Source organism: Argiope bruennichi, chromosome 4, assembly GCF_947563725.1.
Source record: "Argiope bruennichi chromosome 4, qqArgBrue1.1, whole genome shotgun sequence".
Taxonomy (NCBI): Eukaryota; Metazoa; Arthropoda; class Arachnida; order Araneae; family Araneidae; genus Argiope; species Argiope bruennichi.
The window spans coordinates 34,658,708-34,680,608 of NC_079154.1; the positions used below are offsets into that span (position 1 = coordinate 34,658,708).

Below are 21,901 nucleotides of genomic sequence, written 5' to 3' on the forward strand. Positions count from 1 at the left end.
GTCAAGTGAGTGCTGAATTAAGTTGTGCGCTACGGTCTGCATTTGTCTGTTGTGTGCTGTTGTCTGCACGTCTCGGCTGAAGATAATTGTGTGCTGTATATAGTTGTCGTCTTTGTGTTGTCCTGTGTGTCCGTGTAAATAAACGTCGTTATTTCATTTTCTACTGCTGATTGAGTGTTCTCCACACCATATAACTCCCACAATCCAAACGAACCCCGGAAAATTTCGTAACAATATGCATTTCATTGACTTGATTGCGAGTTAAATCCTGGCATGCGGTTAATGATATCTGAAAATCGAATTTGTTTTCTAGATGCGTTTTTCCCAACTGATTGACAAAAAAGAGGGAGAGGGAATTGGCAGTCTGAACTATAATTATAGACAGGAAAACCCATATTAAATTTTACATATGTAAATCATTGCCTCTTTGAGTTATCACGTTTGCGTGTTTCTGAAAATACATGCTAATTAGGCGATTAATCCCTTGTTGGATTTAGTTCAAAATTTGAAAGGTGTCTATACTGTAGATTTTAAATCTGTGTACCGAATCTTATTTAACTAGCTCTCCTCATTCTGTAGTTATTTATTTAGCTTATATTCCAGCGGGATAGACGGACTTTCTCAGAACAGATTTACTCAAAATTTGATAGAAATCTACAAATTTGGTATAAAGACCGTATGCCAAATTTTATCCGTCTAGATCAAGGAGTTTTTGTGTTATCCTTGTCACAGACAGACAGACGAACATTTTCCAAAAATGTATTTTTCTATTTCGGGGAGGTCTAAAACGGGGAAATTCCTCAAAATCTCGAGTTCGAATTTATGCAAGAATACTATATACTTTCTCTATGCTACGTATACGAGAAAATATAAATATAAATAATTGACTAAATTTTTTTTTAAAAAAAAGAGTTTTTTCCTATTATGCGTTACTGTTTTTTATTGGTCCCAACATTAAAGTGAGCAACCATGACTTTCTACTGCGTCATTAATGTGGTTCCCTAACGATCAGATTATACATTTGGGTTACACTATATTCTTTCTCCTAGGGGAATAATTTTGATAGTTCTCATACTGGAATCACTTCTACGTAAAATGATGTTAATATTCCAGTTTAACCTTTTACTAACTCAGAAAACTTTGCATTAGGGAAGGAAAAAGCAATTTTTTGTTCGGGCATACCTATTGCTATGTATTATTGGAATTTCATTTTTTTCATTTTATTTATTAGCTGTGTTTTTTAAATTCTGGTATTGCATGAATTGGAGTGATCGTTTGCAGAAGAGCTAAGAACATAGATGTGAAATATAACATTTAATATCAATCATTTTTTAATTTTATTTATTAGCTATGATTTTTGTGATTTTTAATTTCCGGTATTGCATGAATTGGTGTGATCGTTTGCAGAATAGATAAGAAAGTAGATGTGAAATATTACATTTAATATGAATCATTTTTTAATTTTATTTACTAGTTATGATTTTTATGGTTTTTAATTTTTGGTATATTATGAATTTGTGTGATCGTTCGCAGAAGAGCTAAGAGCGTAGATGTGAAATATAACATTTAATATTAATAATTTTTAAATTGTATTTACTAGCTATGATTTTTTCGATTTTTAATTTCTGGTATTTCATAAATTGGTGTGATCGTTTGCAGAAGAGTTAGTAAAGTAGATGTGAAAAATTGTATTTAATATTAATCATTTTTTAAATTTATTTATTAGCTATGATTTTTGTGATTTTTATTTTCTGGTATATTATGAATTGGTGTGATCGTTTGCAGAAGAGATAAGAACGTAGATGTGAAAAATTTCATTTCATATTTATCATTTTTTAAATTTTATTTATTAGCTATGATTTTTGTGATTTTAATTTCTGAATTAGTATGATCGTTTGCAGAAGAGATAAGAAAGTAGATGTGAAAAATTACATTTAATATTGATAATTTTTTTATTTCATTTATTAATTATAATTTTCATGATCTTTAATTCTGATATTGCATGAATTGGTGTGATCGTTTTCACATGAGCCAATAAAGTAAATGTGAAAAATTACATTTAATATTAAACATTATTATCGTACCAGTATATCATAAAAGTTAAAAATTGTGTAAATATAAATTGACTATCCTTTCATTTTAAAAGTATTAATCGCATTTTGGAATGTTATTTTTCAAGACAACTTTAAATGGTCAACTAACACTGATTAGTCGAGACATTTGTACTAAAACTGGTTTAAAGTATACTATAAAGAAACATCCCAAATGTATTTTGTAACTCCCAAGATCACTTATGATATAATAAATTCTGGAATAGTATAGTTCTACAACACATTTAGGATTGATCAGAGGCAATAAAAAAGAAATATTTCGCACATTTCTATATATATAAAAAATAGCAATAATCCAGCTAATCTTAGACCAGAAACATGTATCGTACTCTTGTCCAGAATACACCTTTCTCTCCTCCAATATAGCATGCGCGTCCCACTCATTTATTTCATTCTGGCGTTCTGGCAGTGTTTCAAGTGGCTTCAAGGTCACGCATGAAAACTGCTGGTAATAATTCAAAACACTACAGTAACTTTTTTTTCTTTCTGTTTTGTCCGCTTCTTTTTTTTTTTTTTAATCTTTATTTATGCTTCGTTTCACTTCACTCCAACCCTCACCCACCTCCAATTTTATACACCTTTATTCTTTGCAAATTCCCGCAGGCCTTATTCTATTGCGTTTCTTTACCGAGTTTTGAATGAAGAAGCATGTATTTTAGAATGTGATTATTTCCTTTTTTATCACCGCTGAAAGCAGCATTCGCTAATAGAAAGTGATTTCTAACGGAAAATATGTATTAGCCTTTTTTTTTTTAACCTCCAGCCACTTGTGCTTTATATTTATAGAATGCGAATGTCTTTTTTTTTTTTTTGTATTTTTAAGAGCTTAAATTACCGACGAAATCAATTTTCCTTGTTGCCCGCTGCTTGAAGAAAAGAAATTTTTTTTTCACTAAGTTTTTTGTGTAATAATTTTGTTTTAAAATATGCAACGAAATAGTTAAGGCAAAAGAATCATTTATAAAAAATAAAAATAGAGATTTCATTTTTTCTTCTTCTGTTTTTATAACAGTCATAAGCTGGTTAATAAAGCAAAACTAATGTAACTTTTTGATGTAAAAAAGAGTACAAGATTTATTCGCCATTTGAGCAGTGGAATTCATAACTAGAGATATTACTGGTTTCAATATTCATAATTATTAGAAAAAATAGTGAATTATGATTAAATGTAAAGGAATGAAAACCTTTTAAATTTTATGGATTAAATAAATTTCAAATTTTAATAAGATATCCGGCCAAATGCAATAATAAATAAAGTTATTAAAAGCAGATTTTTATAATATCTTAAAAAGTAACTAATGGCTTTTAGCGATCAGCTTGTTCAGCCAAATTAAAACTATTAGTATAGCGTGTATTTCTTAAAATTTATTTTTGTTATTTGATATGTATGAAAAACATGAATTTAATTCAATCAGTTTGCTACAAATTATTGTGTGTGCAAATTAAAAGAGTGTAATCTACGAAAAAAAAATGGATGTGAAAATCCTCCATCAGAGTTAATGCCCAAAAAAAACCACTTTTAAAAAAATCTTAACACTGGTAAAAGGCCGCGATTGAATGTTTTGTCCAATTAGTTTTTTTTTTTTTTTTTTTTTCATCGTAACATTAAAACCATTGTTTTAGGAAATTATATTTTAAAAAATTTATTAAAAATACTGAAAAAAATATGCAGAAATGAAACTATTATCATTAATAAAATAATTTTTTGTGTGTATGTCTTAAGATAATGAAAAAAAAAATCATTTTTATGAGACCATATTTTTGGAAATTATGACTTTCAATTTTGTTGTATAGTTTCCATTGACAAGTCATAGAGATAGCCACATGGTGACGATTAAACCTATTTTCTCACTCGATTAAACTTTTTATTATGAACGCCTATATCTATCAAATTCTTTCTTCTACCTGACAAAAGTTTTTGGTGACACAGCGAAACACTAGCGAGCATTTTTATTAATAGTTTGAATATATGAATTAACTAAGTGAATCTCAGAATTAACTACAGTTATGAAAACTTGCGATGAAATTTTCTGAAATATTCGTATAGCTACATGTATGAACATTTCAGAAAGTTTACATGTACTTACATTTGATTATTGTCATTCAGATATAACTAATAAGATTGATTTCTGAGTCTTGTACGTTAGCGTTTTATATAGATAGTTTTTTAATTTTATTTTTATTTTTATTTAATTTAAAATTTATATATTATAATAAAATTTAAATCAAAAATGATTATATTTGTTCGCTAATTCACTACCAGGTAAAACCATTCGTATGATATCCATATACAATTACACTGATCAATTAAGTTTCGAAATAATTCAAATGAAGAATATTAATCGAGTATATTGTATGAAACTTCAAAACTCTAGCATATTTGGAAAAGAAGAAACTATCGATTACGAAATTTAATTTTTCCAAAAGTGAAACAAGTCAAGTTTAATAAATATATCGAAAACAAAAAATGTCCAATGTGATTTTTTTTTTATCTGTTTATATTCAGTGATACAGCCACTGGCAGGAAAGAAAAATCTAATTACTTCCCGATCTGACCTAAAAGGCTGCTGTTGAAGGGGGAGGGGAATATTTACGCATTTGTTTTGATGTATAAATTGTATTTGATAAGGGGGGGGGAGAGCTCCATTTCTCTTTTGAAATGGCTACATCCTGTTTTTCTGATTAGTAAGTCTCTTAATAAAGAAGAAAGTTTACGGATATCACTAATGGATTCTAAATGAATGTTGGATCAGTGACATACGGCCTTGGTAACCACTTAGAGCGATTTAGCTAACTTGACGTCAAATATAAAGGAGAAGGACCTAGAATATTCGAGAATCTCAGCGATAACTTTATAGAACTTGATCTCCTGCGATTCTTTTATAAGCTCCTTTGCCCTGCTACGGTATCTATAAAAAACTGGAAACAGAAAGTCAGTAGTCGGTAAGATTAGCAGATCTGTAGAGAGATGTCAAAAGTTGAGCGAAGGCGCTCTCCTGAGAGTTCTCTTTGAGCGCTTTGAGTTGTTAGTTTTTATAATCGATTTTTTTTATTTCATGTATGCTCATGCTTTTTTGTACAATGAAGTGCCATTATTCCTTACTGAGTCTACTTACTGCTCTTATAGTTTACTCTGCATTTTATGAACGAATTTTTGAGATTTTTCAGTAATAATATAGTACTAATTTCAAAACCTACGTCACACAAAACATTTTAAAGCTTCCAGGTTTTTTTTATTTGGGCACGGTATAAGGAATTTTCGCGCAACGCAACTCATTTTATTAATAATAATGAGTAAATTATTTTAATTCATTTGTTGTTCTTATAAAAGGAGGCTTTATCCCCTTCTACATAATTATTATCTAGTAGCTTTTGGTGACTAGCTAATATTCCTAGAATATTGGTTGCGTTTCATTTCAGTTATATCTTTTATGAATAAATTTATGTTCATGATGTACTCAATGAAGCATTTTAAAGCTTCAAATAGTTACAGACACTAAAGCCTAGTTTTTTTAATGGTTTTATTCTATTCTTTTTCTCTTTATTATGTGCATAAACTTTTCTTATAGAATCAATTTTTATAACATACGAAACTTTTAAAAACTTAAGCTCTTGGCTAATTTATTTCGAACTGAAGATAATTCTTTTTAGATTAAATGAGTACATTTTCTTTTTACTCATATAAATGCACAGATAATACTCAGAATCTTTCTTGTTTAGATTTCAACATTGAGAAGAATAAAAGTATTTGTTAAAACAATGAAAACGATAAGACTTTTAATGTAACAATCATTTGTAAAAATGATATCTATTATTGAAAATTATGCAAAAAAATCATCCTTAAAAAATAGCATAAATTCAGGTAAAATTTGGACGGCAAATAAAATAGAATCCTTCAATTCTTTTAATTTCAATTTTTAACGCTAAATTTTCCGGACATTATTATATTAATAGCAATGAAGGAGGTTGCCGTTGACGACTTTTGAAGTTCAAGTTCCATAAATAGCATCATAATAAAAAGTTTGAATCGCAAATTATGTTTCATTTTATTCTTAATTGACACAAAAACTTATTACTGTTAAGTCGAAAATGAAAACGATTTTTGAATTTTTCCATATAAATCAAACGATTCTTTTCTTACAAATCAAACTAAGGAAAAAATTATAAATTTTATTCTATAATTTAAATTTAGTGTATTAGACGAAATATATTAAATTCATATATATATAATCTTTTGGTGGAATTCAAATTAATATTATAAAAGATGAGTAACTCTTTTATATTTTCCTAATTACTATATAAAATAGATAATAAAAAATATTTTCTTTAATCTTATTAACCATAGTGGAAGCATATAGACTACTATCATATGTCTTAAATTTGCCTGAAGAAATACTACATATACACATCGTCTCTTCCATAATAAAATTATACATAAGAAGAAAATGTAAATAAAAAAATGGAAGACGAATCAAGTGTTTCAGATATCAGGGGAACGATCTTCTATATTTATTTTGAGAATATGAAGCTCGAAGCTATAGCTCTTATCGCTTTTAACCACAAAGAATGCTGTATTTAGCCTTACTCCGTTTTACGATATTACTGGAATGCATTCCTGTTTTACGAGTTAGCAAAAGTACATCTACCATAAATCTCTCCTTTACTAGCACAGACTTATGTCAATGCTAAAGATATATCTTTGAAAAATAAAGGAAAGAAACTTTCAAAAGAAGGTACCATACATTATGAAGAAGCTATCATAGTCATCAACTCAAAAGTTACCATCAGTTCTTAAAAAATAAATAAATAAAAAAAGAAATATACAATTTTGTATAAGTGCGTTTCTCTACTATCGAAGTTTTAGATATGTATTTTACTGTCCCAACTTTGTATACCACCTGTTTGTTGGGAATATTTGGTGTCCTAAATTCTCATTTAATCTCGTATTCATAATTTTGATATCTATGATTCCTTGAAAAATGTTTTTTAAGTATATTAGAGCCATTTTATTTTAATAAACTTACACTTATTTTATTTATTATGCAAAGAAATTCCTCATGGTGTTAAATCCCATGACATCATAAAGTCAATAAAAATGTAACTATTCGTTTAAATTATTTTCTAATTGCACATTGTCTTTCGTGGTACTCTATAACTTCACTTTCTTATTCTTCTTGCTAAAAATGGCAGATAATATAACAGATCTATAGTTTTCAACAATAGGACAGAATCATGTTATTATATATTTAATGATTGTGCGATATTCTATTATTATTAATGAAAATGTTAAGGCTTTTATTATAGCATTAAAATATATTTTGTGATAAGTTGTGCAAAAAATAATTTTAAACCATTATCAAAGTGCAGAAAAAATCATATTGTAATTAATTACGAATATCTTGAAGTAAAAATGGATTACTGGTCTCAGTAAAAGAATTTTAATTCGAAACAAATCCGTCAGTGCAATCCAGTTTGTATAAGCTGCCATTTTCTTCTTATTTAAGATATGACATTTGTCAAATTTTGTAAAACTAGTTGATCATAGATTTAGCAATATATACGTTGACAACTACCATATTTCATAACTAAAAATGGCGAATTGCAGCGAATATTCTATTTCATTTTTTCAATTTTAGAATGAGCTTATTTACAAATGAGAAAGTTTTTAAAATGCGTATTGACGAAGTTTTCTTTATTCAACTGTAATGATTTGTTCAATCATTGAAAATTCCTGGAAATATATGACATATGGCAACAGACAATTTCCAAAAAAGCTGACGACTCTCATTAGCAATATTTTTTTTATTTATTACCGATATCCTGTGACCAAAAACAGAACGTATCTCCAGTTTAATATATAATTTAAAACGAATAATTTATTATTTCAATCTTATAAATCAATTATTATTATTTTTCAAATCTAACATTTATGTTTGGACCAGAAATTTCTATTTTTCAAAAAGTTTTATCAGTTTATTATATTAACCGAAACTAAATAAAAATAAAAAAATTTGAACTCTTTATTTTAAAAATGATTACTAAATGAAAAATTTTACTTAATAGAATTTAAAATCTATCTGAAATGAGGAAAAGCTGAGAATCGCTGAATACTCAACTTTTACATTCTTTTGTCTGAAATTCGATTAATTTTTTAAATATTTCTTTTAAAAAAATGTGTACCATTTTTTCTTCTCTTAATATTAATTACCAAAAAGCATGGAGATGTTTTTTTTATTTTTTAAAAGTTCGAAATATGTTATACATTTCGTGTTTTTTAAAAACACTTACGAGCAGCGTTTTGAAATATTCTCCAATAATTAAATTATTTTATTGAAAATATGTCATTAAATCCCTTTTTTATTAAAACATTTAAGAACAACCATTTTTGAAAACATTTTCCAATAATTAAAATACTATTACTACTATAGTATTAAAATGTTTTACATTCTTATTGAGAATATATTATTAAATTCATGTTTTATTAAAACATTCGAGAATAATCATTTTTAAAACATTCACCAATGTGTATATTTTATTTTATATTTTTGTGCTAGATGTTTGAACATCCTATATCAGGACAGCATCGAACGAAACTCCTTTTTATCTTTTATCTACAATTTTTTCTCGCAAACAGAGATCAGCGAAAAAGATTATTGTCGAGTTCTTGACGATTTATTACATAAGAAACTCAGGTTGTTCAAAATCGTTTGCTTTTTTATTGACACAATTGCGCAAGCGTGCGAATTTTTTTATTCTTTATTCTCATTTTATTCGAAATGAAATGCTTCCGAAAGGAAAATAAATTTGCTGTCGAATATAAATTGAACCTTTGTCCCGATTCTGCATTCCGGTTTCTTTTGATGAATTGTTAACCGAGTTGATAAAAACTTGCATAAATCGTCGCTTCGTGATACGTTCATCGGGTACATGCTTTTTTCATTTCTTTTCCGTCATTGTTAGGACAGTTAACGTCTCTATTTGGGAAAGAATTTTTCCGTTTACAAAGTGATTACTGCTTTAAATTGCCTCTTGTAAAATGGAAATTAGAATATTTTTCGAGCTCATTAATGTACCGGAGTAAGCATGGTACAAAAGTTGTTTTATATTGCTTTATATTTTTTTAGAATTATTTTCATAATTGAATTACATTTCAACCATTTATTTGTAGTAAATTAAATAGGATAAAGGCATTGTATCTCATTTGATTTGAACAAGTGATTTGCTTGATATTATGCTAAAAAAAATTAGCTTTTTTGAATGATTAATTTGAGTAATAATGACTGGTAATTGCAGTAATAAGTTTTTGAATGCAGGTTGTTAGCAGTTATTAAAGATAGCATTTAGTATTCTAAATTTGACAAAATAACATTATTTAATGTTGATAGAATTTTTGAGGCTGATTTTAAATTAAAGCTTCGGTTCTATTTAAAAGAGAATTTTGTAAGGGTTACTGATTTTGTGATATTTAGATGATGATGTCTAAATTTTAGCACTTGCTAATTTCCTCTAAAATGATTTGATAAATCAAATTTGCATCGTAACAAAAATGATAATTTCTGTTTAGCAAAATTTAGATTTCGATATTTTCTAATATTTAACAAAATTTACGTTTCGATACCAGTTTAATATAAGCGATGTTAAAATTCGCCGACTCTGGTATGTATAAAGTGACCATACGTCTAGGTTTCAGATGGTTATGTTTAGATTTTTATTTTGAAGCATCTCAGTTACTGATGCTTTGTTTTACATACCCTTTTTTTTAAAAAAAAAAATGAAATTGAAATAGTTCGCATTAAAATGTTGTTAATATGAATATCATTTATATATAGTTACTTTGTTCAAGAAAATTGAATCACAATTCGCTATTGTAATTACTTTCGATATAACTGATATCTGTCATAAATAGTTTTTTCCGAGTGAAAAGTGATTAGACGATCTATATCGTCAGGTACAATTAAGCTTTTGATTCTGGCAGCGTTTATAGGCTGATATAAATTTCGACAAAATTGATGCAAACATTGCTCGAAACATTGTGGGGAAAAGGCGTTGAAATTAGAGCTGATAAATTTGGTTCGTCATTACATTTTGAATAGAAAGTTTTTTAAAAAACAATTATTATTAGATTTTTCCTTGAATTTCAAATGAACGTTTACATTTTTTATCAATTACTTATGGTTATATTATCAATCAAAAATAATTCTCATGACTTTAAAATCCAAGGCATGAGTTTTTGAGTGATATCAATTTGGTTGACACATAAATTCTGCTCTAATTTTAAATAATATTTTAAGTATATTTTACAACAATACTTTTTATTGATTTAATTACTGGATTTATACTCACGCGTATTGCGACGATATTAAAAGCAGTGTTTTAGTATGTATGCTATCGCTGCGATAAAATGAATCTTAAATTTTGAAAATCAAATATATACAGATAAAACAAGCTTTCAATATTATCATACTACGATACTTTAGATTAGAAGTTCGAATCTTCTAATCTGTTTTTCTTTGTTAAGGACCTCGGCAGATTAAAAAAAACTTACGTTTGCATTTGTTAAAAACTGAAATCAACTACAAAGAAACATTTTTATTTCATGAGGTTTTAATGATCAAACGTTTCGAAGTTTTAAACATCATTTATCACTGTAAAGAAGTGTATATAATCAGTTACACAAATAAATACAGTCAAATAATATTTAAATACGATTTCAAAGGAAAGAGAGGACTTTTTGTATTTTCCCACGCCATGCCTCTCCTATCTCTAGCCGGAAGACAGCAAAAAAAAAAAAAAAAAAAATCGTTATGTTTGTAGAATGGCAATGCACTTCAATAACGAACGCTGACTGGGTAAACATTTCGTGTTGATGACCTCTTTCTGGGTAAAAGAGAAGGGAAGACAGAAGTTCACTTTTAAAAAAGAAAGAAAACTATACAACAAAAATCGTCTGAGAGTTGTTTGGAGATAATCAAAGCATTAAGTAATCATTATTTAGAAGTAATCGTTTTCAATTTCTCAATTTTTGTTTTAACCTAATTTAAAGTGTCATGATTAACTTAGATTGAATGACTCTCGGATAGATACTGCTTCCGATTTTTTGAGTATTTTGTATGCATTTAATACTCTGAAGATTAGAGGGTTTTCCTCTTTTTAGTTTGTGGCAAAACTCATAATACTATTATTCATTAAACGCTTTTAACTAAAGTAACTAAAGCTAAGTAACAGAACGGATCATACTAATGAGTTTTTTTCAGAAAATAATAATTAAAGATTCCAAAATCAAAATCAAGTATTATTTTATAGACATATTAAGTATAATTCATTACTTGATAACCGTTACTATCAGGAAATAAGCATGCTTCCCTTTCTAACTCTTATACTCGTAAAAAATTATATTTGATATATTTTATGCATTATATAGTTTTAAAAAATGTTCCTTCAGCTACGGAAATCGACCATGTTATGAAAATTTACTGAATATTGTTATTGTAGCCGAATTTAGACTATTTTAATGATCACTTGGCGTTTCTTCGAAATGACCGTTCATTGGTCAAAAATAATGAAATTCAAAGCTTTATAACTTGACCAGCTTTGATTGCAGGAACGTAGAACTTTTTTTTCTGCTTATGTTAGTGTATCAAGAATATTTGGTTAAATGCGATTGATTGGACTTTGGAATTGTACACAAATTTAGATTATTTAAACATTTTTTTAAATTGTATATTTATTGTTCTTTAATTTTTTTAATCATATTTGAAACGTTTTTTTCAATTGGTTTTATATGTTTATATATGACGGCTTAGAAATTAATTATCGGCTCATGATTAAAATGACCACCTTCTGTTTGAGAATCAAAAAAGGAATATGAAAGGAGAAGCTCTGTTGAAATATTTTCGAGTGTTTATAAATTTTTAATGTTTCATGTTATTTTGTTTTTGAAATGTTAAATTTCCTTTTTTGTGTGTGTGTGTTTATAAACTTTTTTTTTTTACTGTGAAGTCTAGAGTAGTCCACAAACATTTTATTATGTTGTTACTATATATATTGCTATTATATTTTTCTACATTGGGAGATTGTCACTGAAAAGTTACTTTTCAAGAATTAACCAAACATTTTATGTGGTAAAGCTCCATCAGCATAGATACTGCACAATAGATTTACGATCTTATTCGATATTTTGAATGCCGTACTATATCATGAAGATATCATAACTATATTATTAGCCATTTTATACTAATAGGGAATAATCCCTCGGGCAAGGAGAAAAGTGAGGTTTAATTATTCCATGTATTTTGCCTTCTGTCTTGTATAATGTTCACAAACTTTGACCGTTTATATTTTTAAAAATCAAAATGACGAAGGCGGTCACTATTTACCATTTTTAATGAAGAATTAGATTAAAAAATACTCAGCATAATACAGATAGAAATTGCACAGACCAGTTTTAACAGTCGCTGTTGGGTCAGTAGAGCTGATACATTCTTTATGAGTTGAGTTCAGGCGGCACCACCAGAATAATTAGAAATAGATCTAGAAATTCTTAAAATTAAGGTTAATTTATCTTTCAGTCTGCTTTTTAAATTCTACAAAGTTTGGATGAAGTTTTGGATATTTCCAAATAGCACAGAATTTTATGGCGTTACTGAATGCCATTCTGTCAGCGTAATATTTTGTTGACAACGTATGGCTTTTATGTTGTCCGATATTTTGAATGCAGAACAATATTGTGAAGATATCATAATCATGTTGCTGGACAATCGAGCGACATCCTGAGGATATCGTGCAATACCTTGTATTAAAAGGGTTATTTGGTAAAATTTCTCAACTTTTTGTAATTTGTCAATTGTCTGTTTTGTTTTTTGATAAGTTATGAGATATATTTATTTAGTTATTTGTGCTTTACTTTATCTTTAATTTTTATTGCAAAAGAGAATTGGACATAAAATAATGTAAAATAAGATTCTACTTTGTTTTCCTCTTCTGTTTTAGTCGAGAAGCCTTGCGAAGAAGAAAATTGTTCATTACACCACAACCCACGGTGAAAAACGAGTAAATGCAGCTTTTCTCATTGGATCATACATGGTAAATTGCCGGAATATATTAATATTTATCAATTCTTAATGTACTTGTTTGAAATGTTATATTTGTTTAGAATTGTCGTATTCAGTTACAGTTTTAAAAATTCAGTTTTTTAAAAAACAATCCCAGTGAACTACAACTATGAGTTGCATTCTTCAGCATGCTTAACAGTCTGATGATTATGATACTGTTGTGCAAATATCTATCCACAAAATTCCGTAAACTTGATGGGTTCGCTGTAGTGGGTGTAAGGTGACTGAGTCACTAGACTCAATGACAAATAAAAATGTTCAGTAACACAAAAACACAACGCGCTAACGACAAATATATAGTCAAGACGTATACAAGCACATACGTGCAGTGTACAGCAGTATACAAAGCAGGCAAACAGAACTCAGCAGGAAGAGACTTCGTATAAGTATTCGCAATGATCCCACCAAACGTCTGCTATTCTCCACTGTCTCCTTCCTCCTTTTAACTGTACTCAACTGCCGACTCCCTATTATAAGACTGGCTACTCAGCACACGACACGATGCTGCTTCAATATTTGATTCCAAGTTTTGGTACGTGGCTCATTCCTCTAATCGCTTAAGCTCCATTTAACGCTTGCGCTTCGCGGTACTGAACCAACTGACTAATTATATAACTCAAAAGATTGACTGCATCTTGTTCTGAAGACCTTTTATAGCTTTTGAGACGGGGGTAAAAAAGATTCCCGAAGTATTAACGTAATTCGCCTCCTATTGGTCCAACCACCAAAATTCCTAGTTATTCTAGAATTATCCATTCTGCCGCCTAATGATTGCCAAGCCCGTGATCATTGATCCGACATCCACTCAACATCCAGTGCCGCTGTCCGTAAAACTGTTTATCTTACGATGGAACTAACTGTGCTGGGAAGCAACATCACAGATGCCAAATAATATCAAGATTGTAATCTTCATGATTATCATAAAACAAAAGTTTGTAAATATTGGTTTGAAATGCCCCAGTCTTGTGATATTGTACTTGGGAACTTAGTGTTATAAAATAATAATATTTTATATAGAATATAATGGTCTTTTGCTTATGCTTACAAAAATAATTGAATCATGGAGTCATTGCAATGCTCTTATGCCATATGTCAATTGCTTCCTAATGTTTTTCAATCAATCAATTGTTTTCATCACTGTAAAAAGCACGGGAGAAAGCATGAAATGAAATGCGTGTTACTAGACAGCATGCACAATTATTATTGTAGGATTTTTAAAAGAAATTATATCATTCACTTCAAAACTGATGTCCGACTTCCCGAAGAATCAGTCGAATTCTAAATTATGCATTAATTTCTATGAATAATTTGTCCTTTTTACTTTTTTTTCCTATACATTGTACTCAGAGAAAACGTCCTTCTGTCTGTGGACACGATAATTAAAAACTCTTTTGGTTAGACAGATGATAATATGTTGTCTACACAAAATTGATAATCTCTTAAATGTTGAACAAAATCCATTCAGAAGGAAGTCTATCTCTCCGGCTGTTTGAATACAAGGTAATACGATAACTATAAAACAAAAGGCTTTGTACAGATTAAAAAAATTGATACTGGGAGTTAGCATCTACAATATCGAATTTAGAAGGAAATCCGTCAAGGGATTGACCGCCTGTCGGTCGACAATAAATCAAGTATACAAGCTTCAAGTTCTCCAAAATCCAATACCCAATTAGCAAGAGATACACTCTCCCTTCTTCTTGTAAATCTTCACATTAAAATCTCATGGATCAATATACATGTAGGCTATGCCGGTAATGAAGCGCCGTACAAACTAGGCAAAATAGCGGCTAGTGCTAATCAAAATAGGAATGTAATGAAGCTTCCAAGATGTCATTTGAAGAACATTTTCCAAACCGAGATGATGACAAGATGGAAAAAGGAATGTGAAGAAGGCGAAACAGGCCGGTCCACATTCAACGTAATATCAAAAGTTTCTCTCTACGTGGCCAACTGGAACAGAGCGGATGACCTTTCCTTCACTGGACACGGCCCATTCCCAACATACCTACACATTCCATCTGGCCAACTCTCCTTACTGTAGCTGTGGGGAGATCGGATGCCCAATTCACTATGCCACCGAATGCTTACTGACTCTCTCATGGCACATGAGAAAGCAAAAAACAAATCTCGAGGAAGAATGGTACAAGAGAGTTGCATCGAATACCCTTTCATGCGGCAAGATCTACTCCACAGTAAATCATATTCATCAATACCAAGACTTCTTCAAGACTACACAATAACTGAGACCAAAATGCCACTTCTCAAAATCAATTAAATTATTGGTTCAAAAGTGTAGTTCTCACGAAGGAAATCAAAACACAGGACCCATACGAACTATATATTTTCTTTTATTTATCCCCCCCTTTTTTTTCTTCCTTCCATCTTGTGCTCATCCAACTGGTTAGATAACTTAGTATTATAGACACCCGGGAACAGGATGACATTATGCTATGTCAGTCTGTGCTCTCGTGTGCATGCAACTTAAAATGGCAATGATTTAAATAAATTACATTTAGTATCTGATCTTCTGTCAAAGTTTGGTTTTTATCGGTCCGAGAAACAAAACGTTTCCGAATACACGTTAATTTTTCTGGTACATGCATATTAACAGCACTGAGCACTCATGGCATTCTTATAGACTCTTTTGTAATTATTGTTCGTCGGTAACATATGGCTTGTCATGCATAAGTGCATTTATTAGATAGTATGCAAGAAAATTCCTAGGAACTTCAGTTCATAATCAATTACTTCTGCTGGTTAATTAGGCAATATATTTAAGATTTTTAAAAAATATTTTTTAATTTTTTGCATCTTATTATTTAGTGTAAATACGGATTAATTAGTAATGGAAAATTTAAATAGTAATACAAAAATGTTGCTCGCCGAAGCGTATAGTTATATTCACATATAAACCATTTTAATACTTTTGTGTTACTGAATAAATTCATTTAAGATATTAAGTAATTTAGCGAGGAAATACTAAAAAATTATTTAAAAAAAAACTTTATTTAGTTTTAAAAACTAATTAAACGAATAAATTGTTTAAATAATTAGAGAATGTTTATTAAATACTTCATGATAATGCAATCTAAAAGTAGAAGCAAACACAAAAATAGGAAACATTTTAAATTTAAAAGATGTTTTTAAAATAAATTAGATATTTTTAATAATAAAAATATTTACTAATGAAAGCTTTTATTTTTCACTTAATATACAGATATAAATAAACAAAAATAATAATTTTTTCGTAATAACAAAAAATTCTTCCAATGATTTTGTCTCATTATCAACTAATAGTCATTTCAAGTGGGGGAATATTTATTTTAAAACCCATTTTTCATCGTATTTATGACATGCTGTTCCAGCGTTTATAATGAGATAAAAATTAGATTATTATATATAAAAAGAGAAAGAAATAAAATGAAATAATCCTGATTCCATAGAAATTGAATGAGCAAGTCCGGTGGCAAAAATAGTGGTAGAATTGTTAGACTGAAAGGGTCATAGGTTCGATTCCATCAAAGACACCTGTTTATTGGTATAATGCATTTTGGTCTAATGCTCTGTAGCAAATGGAAGTTTAGAGAAAATAAAATCTGTTCAATTCTCATAGTCCTTATATGACTACGGCGTCCACTAAGAAATTTCATCCCAGTAACCCTTATGTATTTTCAAAACGAAACATTAATCTAATTTTAATATACAACAGTAATTAGTTAAAAATAAAATTTAAAAAATTAGCTTTTGTACAAATATATATATAAATCAATGGAAAAATTAACCAAATTTTTTCACCGATAACTCCAACAGATTTTTAAATTAATGAGCTTAACTATTTAACCGAACAATTTTTTTTAGGTAGTTTAAATGAAAGTGGGAAAGCAAATAAAAAAAAAATAAATAAAAAAAAATAATAATAATAAAAAAGAAATAAAAATGTTTTTTACGAAACAATTGTCGTTTCTCTTTCGCATTTCTTCCTTTCTATTGAAATCTTTTCTAAAAATTCTTTAGTTTCGTGAGAATATTGCATTACGATAACTAAAAAAAAAAAAAAAGTTTCATTTGCTATTCTGCCATTTGGGCGATTTTGTATAAGTGACACATGTTTTTTTTTCTTGATTATTTATTTGTATTACTTATTTTGTTGAAAATGCAATAATATTTAAATTAAGATTATACTATTATCTTTTCTAATTTCATGATTCAAACGTAGTATGATAAAAATAAATAAATTTATTTAATAAAAAGTAAAATTACATTTTTTTAACGGTTAATTCCTTAACCGTTAACTTCACTGTAAACAAACATCTCAGCACTATTCTGTTCATGTGATTGGATTTCAAAACTTTTATTTGACAACATGCCTGATACAATGGCCCTCAAAATTGAAAATACACCGGTTACTATTTTCTTTAAAGGTGCAAAAATGTAAGACAGTAATGTTAAAGTATTCGTAAACAGATGTATTGTGCTACAAGTTAAAGGCCAGGAAAAAAGTTTTGCAATTAAATATTAATTTGTTTTTTGTAACCAAATTAATAAAATTGTATATTCATTTTTGTGACATTCCATTTTATATAAGTGCTATATTTATATATTTTTCTATAAAAATAAATTTTGTTACATGTTTTTTTCTTCTCATGAACCCAAAAATTATTAGTAAAAAGCACAATTTCCTTTAAGCAACATAATCTATTAAATAAAAACATAGTTTATATGCTCAGATGTACATTCAATTTTGGGACTGATTGTATATATTTTAAATTTTTATAATTGTCTTTGATTAGTATTTATGCACATTAACAAATCAATATTTTTTTTTGTTTTTGTTTTTTTGAATTAAATAAATATGAATGAAATTCGATAGAGAAGTTTTCGAAGTAACTTTGTGAAGTAAACAAGTATGTATTTTAATTAAGCATGTATTACTCTTACGATTGTGTAGTACTAGAAATTGTTTATTTTAATTTTTTTATGTATTTCAAATTAGTGCTAATCCACAAGAAGAAAAATACAAAATAAATTTTTCCTTTAATAGAGGGGAGGGGGAATCGATTTAAAAATCTAATGTTTATTTTTTTCTTGATGTTTATTGGAGAGGAGTTAAACTTTTATATCATGTCAGTTGTCTACTTGAAGGTTTAATTATAAAAAGTAGCATTTGTTACTTTATTAGCCACTTATTTTAAGCATAAACTATGCTTAAAGGATCTTTTTAAAATCGTGATTTCTATTCAATGAAGTTTATTATATTGAAATAAAACACATTCAAGCACATTTGAATCTCTAATCTGTAACTGAATATGTAAAAATAGCGAAAAATTTACAATTTATAGAGGCTATCTGTGTATATTGATTCTGTAAATTATTTGCTATACTGGAGTGATCTCCAATAGAATAAAAGTACAATACAAATTCAAACAAATTTTTGTCTTCTGTGATTTAACTGCTTTAAATATGTAGTTTTTTAAAAATAAAATAACTTTTGAATTTAAATACCACATTTTGTACTTGAATTATTGTAAGAATTGATTAAAAAGATTCCTATCTAGTTTTGTTGTATGTAATTTGAATTTTATTTTCTGTCCTTTTTCTTGAAATCTGATCTATAAACTTAGATGAATTAAAATTAATTATGTGTCTATTATTGTTGTGATAAATTTTAAAATAAATTGTTGAATATTAAAAAAAAAATCTCCAATTATTATCTATTTGAATTTTTTTTGAAAAAAAATTTCATTTAGATTATACAGCATGGTAAATCACCTGAAGAAGCATACAGACCTCTCATCTTTGGGGGAAGTCCTCCATTCCTTTCATTTAGGTAAATATATACTTCAGTTAAACATGAAATATATTTTTTATGTTATTTGGCATATCAACGCATTTATTATTTTACTTATACATATATTTACTTTTATATCTTCAGAGATGCATCCGTTGGGCCTTCCACTTATCATTTAGGGCTTTTAGATTGTTTTCGTGCTGTTAAAAAGGTATAGCGGCATTATTATTATTATTATATGGCTGTAATATCTATCTATATATATATAAGTTCTGTAAATACAGTATTCATGTATAATTTAAATAAATAACATTATGTTCATATGTAGGTTAATTAATTTAACTGGGAAAGTCAAAATATTTTTCACAAGTTAATAAATAGGTAAATATATACAATTACCATTTTTATGTCTGCTATGTGAGATAATTAATTTGAAAGATGAGTTAAGAATAATTCATTTTTATTTTTAATGAAGAATGTTTTTTGTTATGTTTAATTTCCTTTATTTTCTTTTATGTTTTTCAGTAAATTGGTCTTAATGATATTTGAATGTATTCTATGAATATGTTTTTAAATTCTAGGTTTTTATAGAAGCTAAAAAGATGAGAGATGTTACAATAGCTTGCACTTGATGATTCATTTTTTATCTCCCAAAATGAGCTGAATAAATATTGTTAAATCAATTTTATGAAACATGAGAGAAAATGTTTTCAAAAGTCATTTTTAATCTTATTTATATTTATATATTATTTGAATCTGTAAAAGAAAGCTATATTCTTAATTTACCATTCAAAATATTAAAGATTCTGCAAATAAGAATCTTCTATTTTTTTTTTTTGTTGTTGTTATTAAGTATATTGTTTTATGTTTCTTAATATATAGAAAATGCTTTTTTTTTAAGAGGGACAAAAAAAAATTAACTTATATATATATATTTATCTTTTTTCAGGCCCTTATAAATGGTTTCTTCAATTTTGAGAATTTTGATTTAGAGGAGTACGAGTATTATGAAGTAAATATATCTATTGTTATTTATTAATTTTTAATTTTTTATAAAGTTTTTTATTAGAGATAATAATTGATTTTTTTTGAAAAAAATTTAAAAATGAGAAAATTTATCCATGAATTTTTTCAAAAATTTGCAAAATATTCATTTATTCTTTATTTTAATATGTTAAAATTAGTATCATATTTACATTTATAATGCATACGTTCTAGATAGATATTTTTAAATGTAAATATATCTTGTTTGCTTATAGTGATATATTTCATCTTATTTCTTTTTAAAGATGATGGTAAGTCTATACATTCTACTAGTTTACTTTTCAAGAAGATAATGGAGTCTTCTAGAAATATAAGATAAATTTCATTGATCTTTGAGATGGATAATTGCTTTTCAGCCATTTTATTTTGAATTATTGAAAAATGGCTGGAGTCGTGGAAGAAAGATTTAATCTGTTTAATTTTACAGACATATTTCAAGTAATTTGATGTAAAATTTAATTTATGATCAATAAATAACTGACTGCAGTTGTTCATTTGAAAAACTGGTTGAAAAAATAAGAATAATTGTCATTTTTCTGCAGTTGATTTCATAATTTTTCATATTCAGAGCAAAACAAAAAAATTGCTTCTTTTGTTTTATGTTTGTTGTAAAAGGGGATATAAGAGAGAGGTGGCAATTCTGCATTAATTTAATATCATTTTGTTGAAATCTGATTACAGTATAATTATTATATACATTATAGCTTATAGATATATGATAAAATGCAAAAATATTGTTATTCTCTGAATTTTTGCTTATTGGTTTGTTATTGTTTATGATTTTAAAATAGTTGTTATTAAAGATTACATATTTTTCCACATTTTTAGAATGTTGAGTATAAATAGTTCAAGTTTTTATCTTTATTAAATTATTTGACTGAATACTTTCTTCACTTTATTTGTTTAATTTATTGAAACATTTAAGGTGAAACTCGACTAGATTTAAACAAAACCCATGATTAAAGTTTTAATTGCATTTGGTGCTTCTGTTATATCCTGAAGTTCCATTAGCTATTTTTTCTTATTTTATTACAAAATTTATTATATGTTTTGTAATTAATTTTGTAATTTCTTAAATATTATTATAAAATATAATTATTACAAAATCTTTTTGTTTTACTTTAAATTTAAAAAAAAATTCTTGTTTTTCTAAAAATATTTCTATAGCAGCTTTGAAAATTCTTTTCAATGTGTCTTAAAAAACTTTCTTCTTCACATGATTTTCCTATCTTTTCTTTTTCAAAAAGTTATAATATTTCTGTTGAATTCTGATAATTATCTATTTGTTTTATTTATAGCGTGTTGAATCTGGTGATTTAAGCTGGATAGTGCCAAATAAATTCATTGCCTTTTGTGGACCTCATCCTAAAAGTAAAATAGAAAACGGTAGTTATAAATATTATTATTAATTTCAATAAAAAATATTAATGAAAATAAATTTCATAGTATTTTGTTATTCCATTATTTATAAATTTTTACATTTTTATTGTCTGCCTTTACAGATGATGTATGTTATAATTGCTTTATTTTTATATATGCATACTGATAGCCATTTTTTACATACTTTTATTAAATGACTTCAGTGGCTTAACAGAAATAAGGGTCAGTCAGGGTATAATATGATTTTCAATGTGAATTGGGTTGGATTTATGTCCAAGGGCTTTGCACGTGTAAATTGTTTTGGAGTTATCTTTTTGGCATTTCATCATCATCATAAAATATATATATATATATATGTATAAAGTTAATTTGATTTAAGGTCAGTTATCCCATTTTTCTCCATTTTAAGCATCATAATTTATGATCATTATCTTCAATGTAAATAAAATTTAAGAAGTTGCTTT

General features: G+C 27.5%; 1 protein-coding gene across 2 annotated transcripts in view; it reads left to right on the forward strand.

Annotated features, from left to right (window-relative positions):
* Positions 1–21,901, forward strand: part of LOC129965878 (dual specificity protein phosphatase CDC14C-like) — a 207,311-nt gene that overhangs the window by 169,960 nt on the left and 15,450 nt on the right. For both annotated transcript variants that reach the window (XM_056080128.1, XM_056080130.1), the window contains exons 4-8: positions 13,101–13,193; positions 18,973–19,052; positions 19,158–19,224; positions 19,963–20,025; positions 21,356–21,443. In XM_056080128.1, the coding sequence (XP_055936103.1) occupies positions 13,101–13,193; positions 18,973–19,052; positions 19,158–19,224; positions 19,963–20,025; positions 21,356–21,443 (391 nt within the window). The remainder of the gene's footprint in view (positions 1–13,100; positions 13,194–18,972; positions 19,053–19,157; positions 19,225–19,962; positions 20,026–21,355; positions 21,444–21,901) is intronic.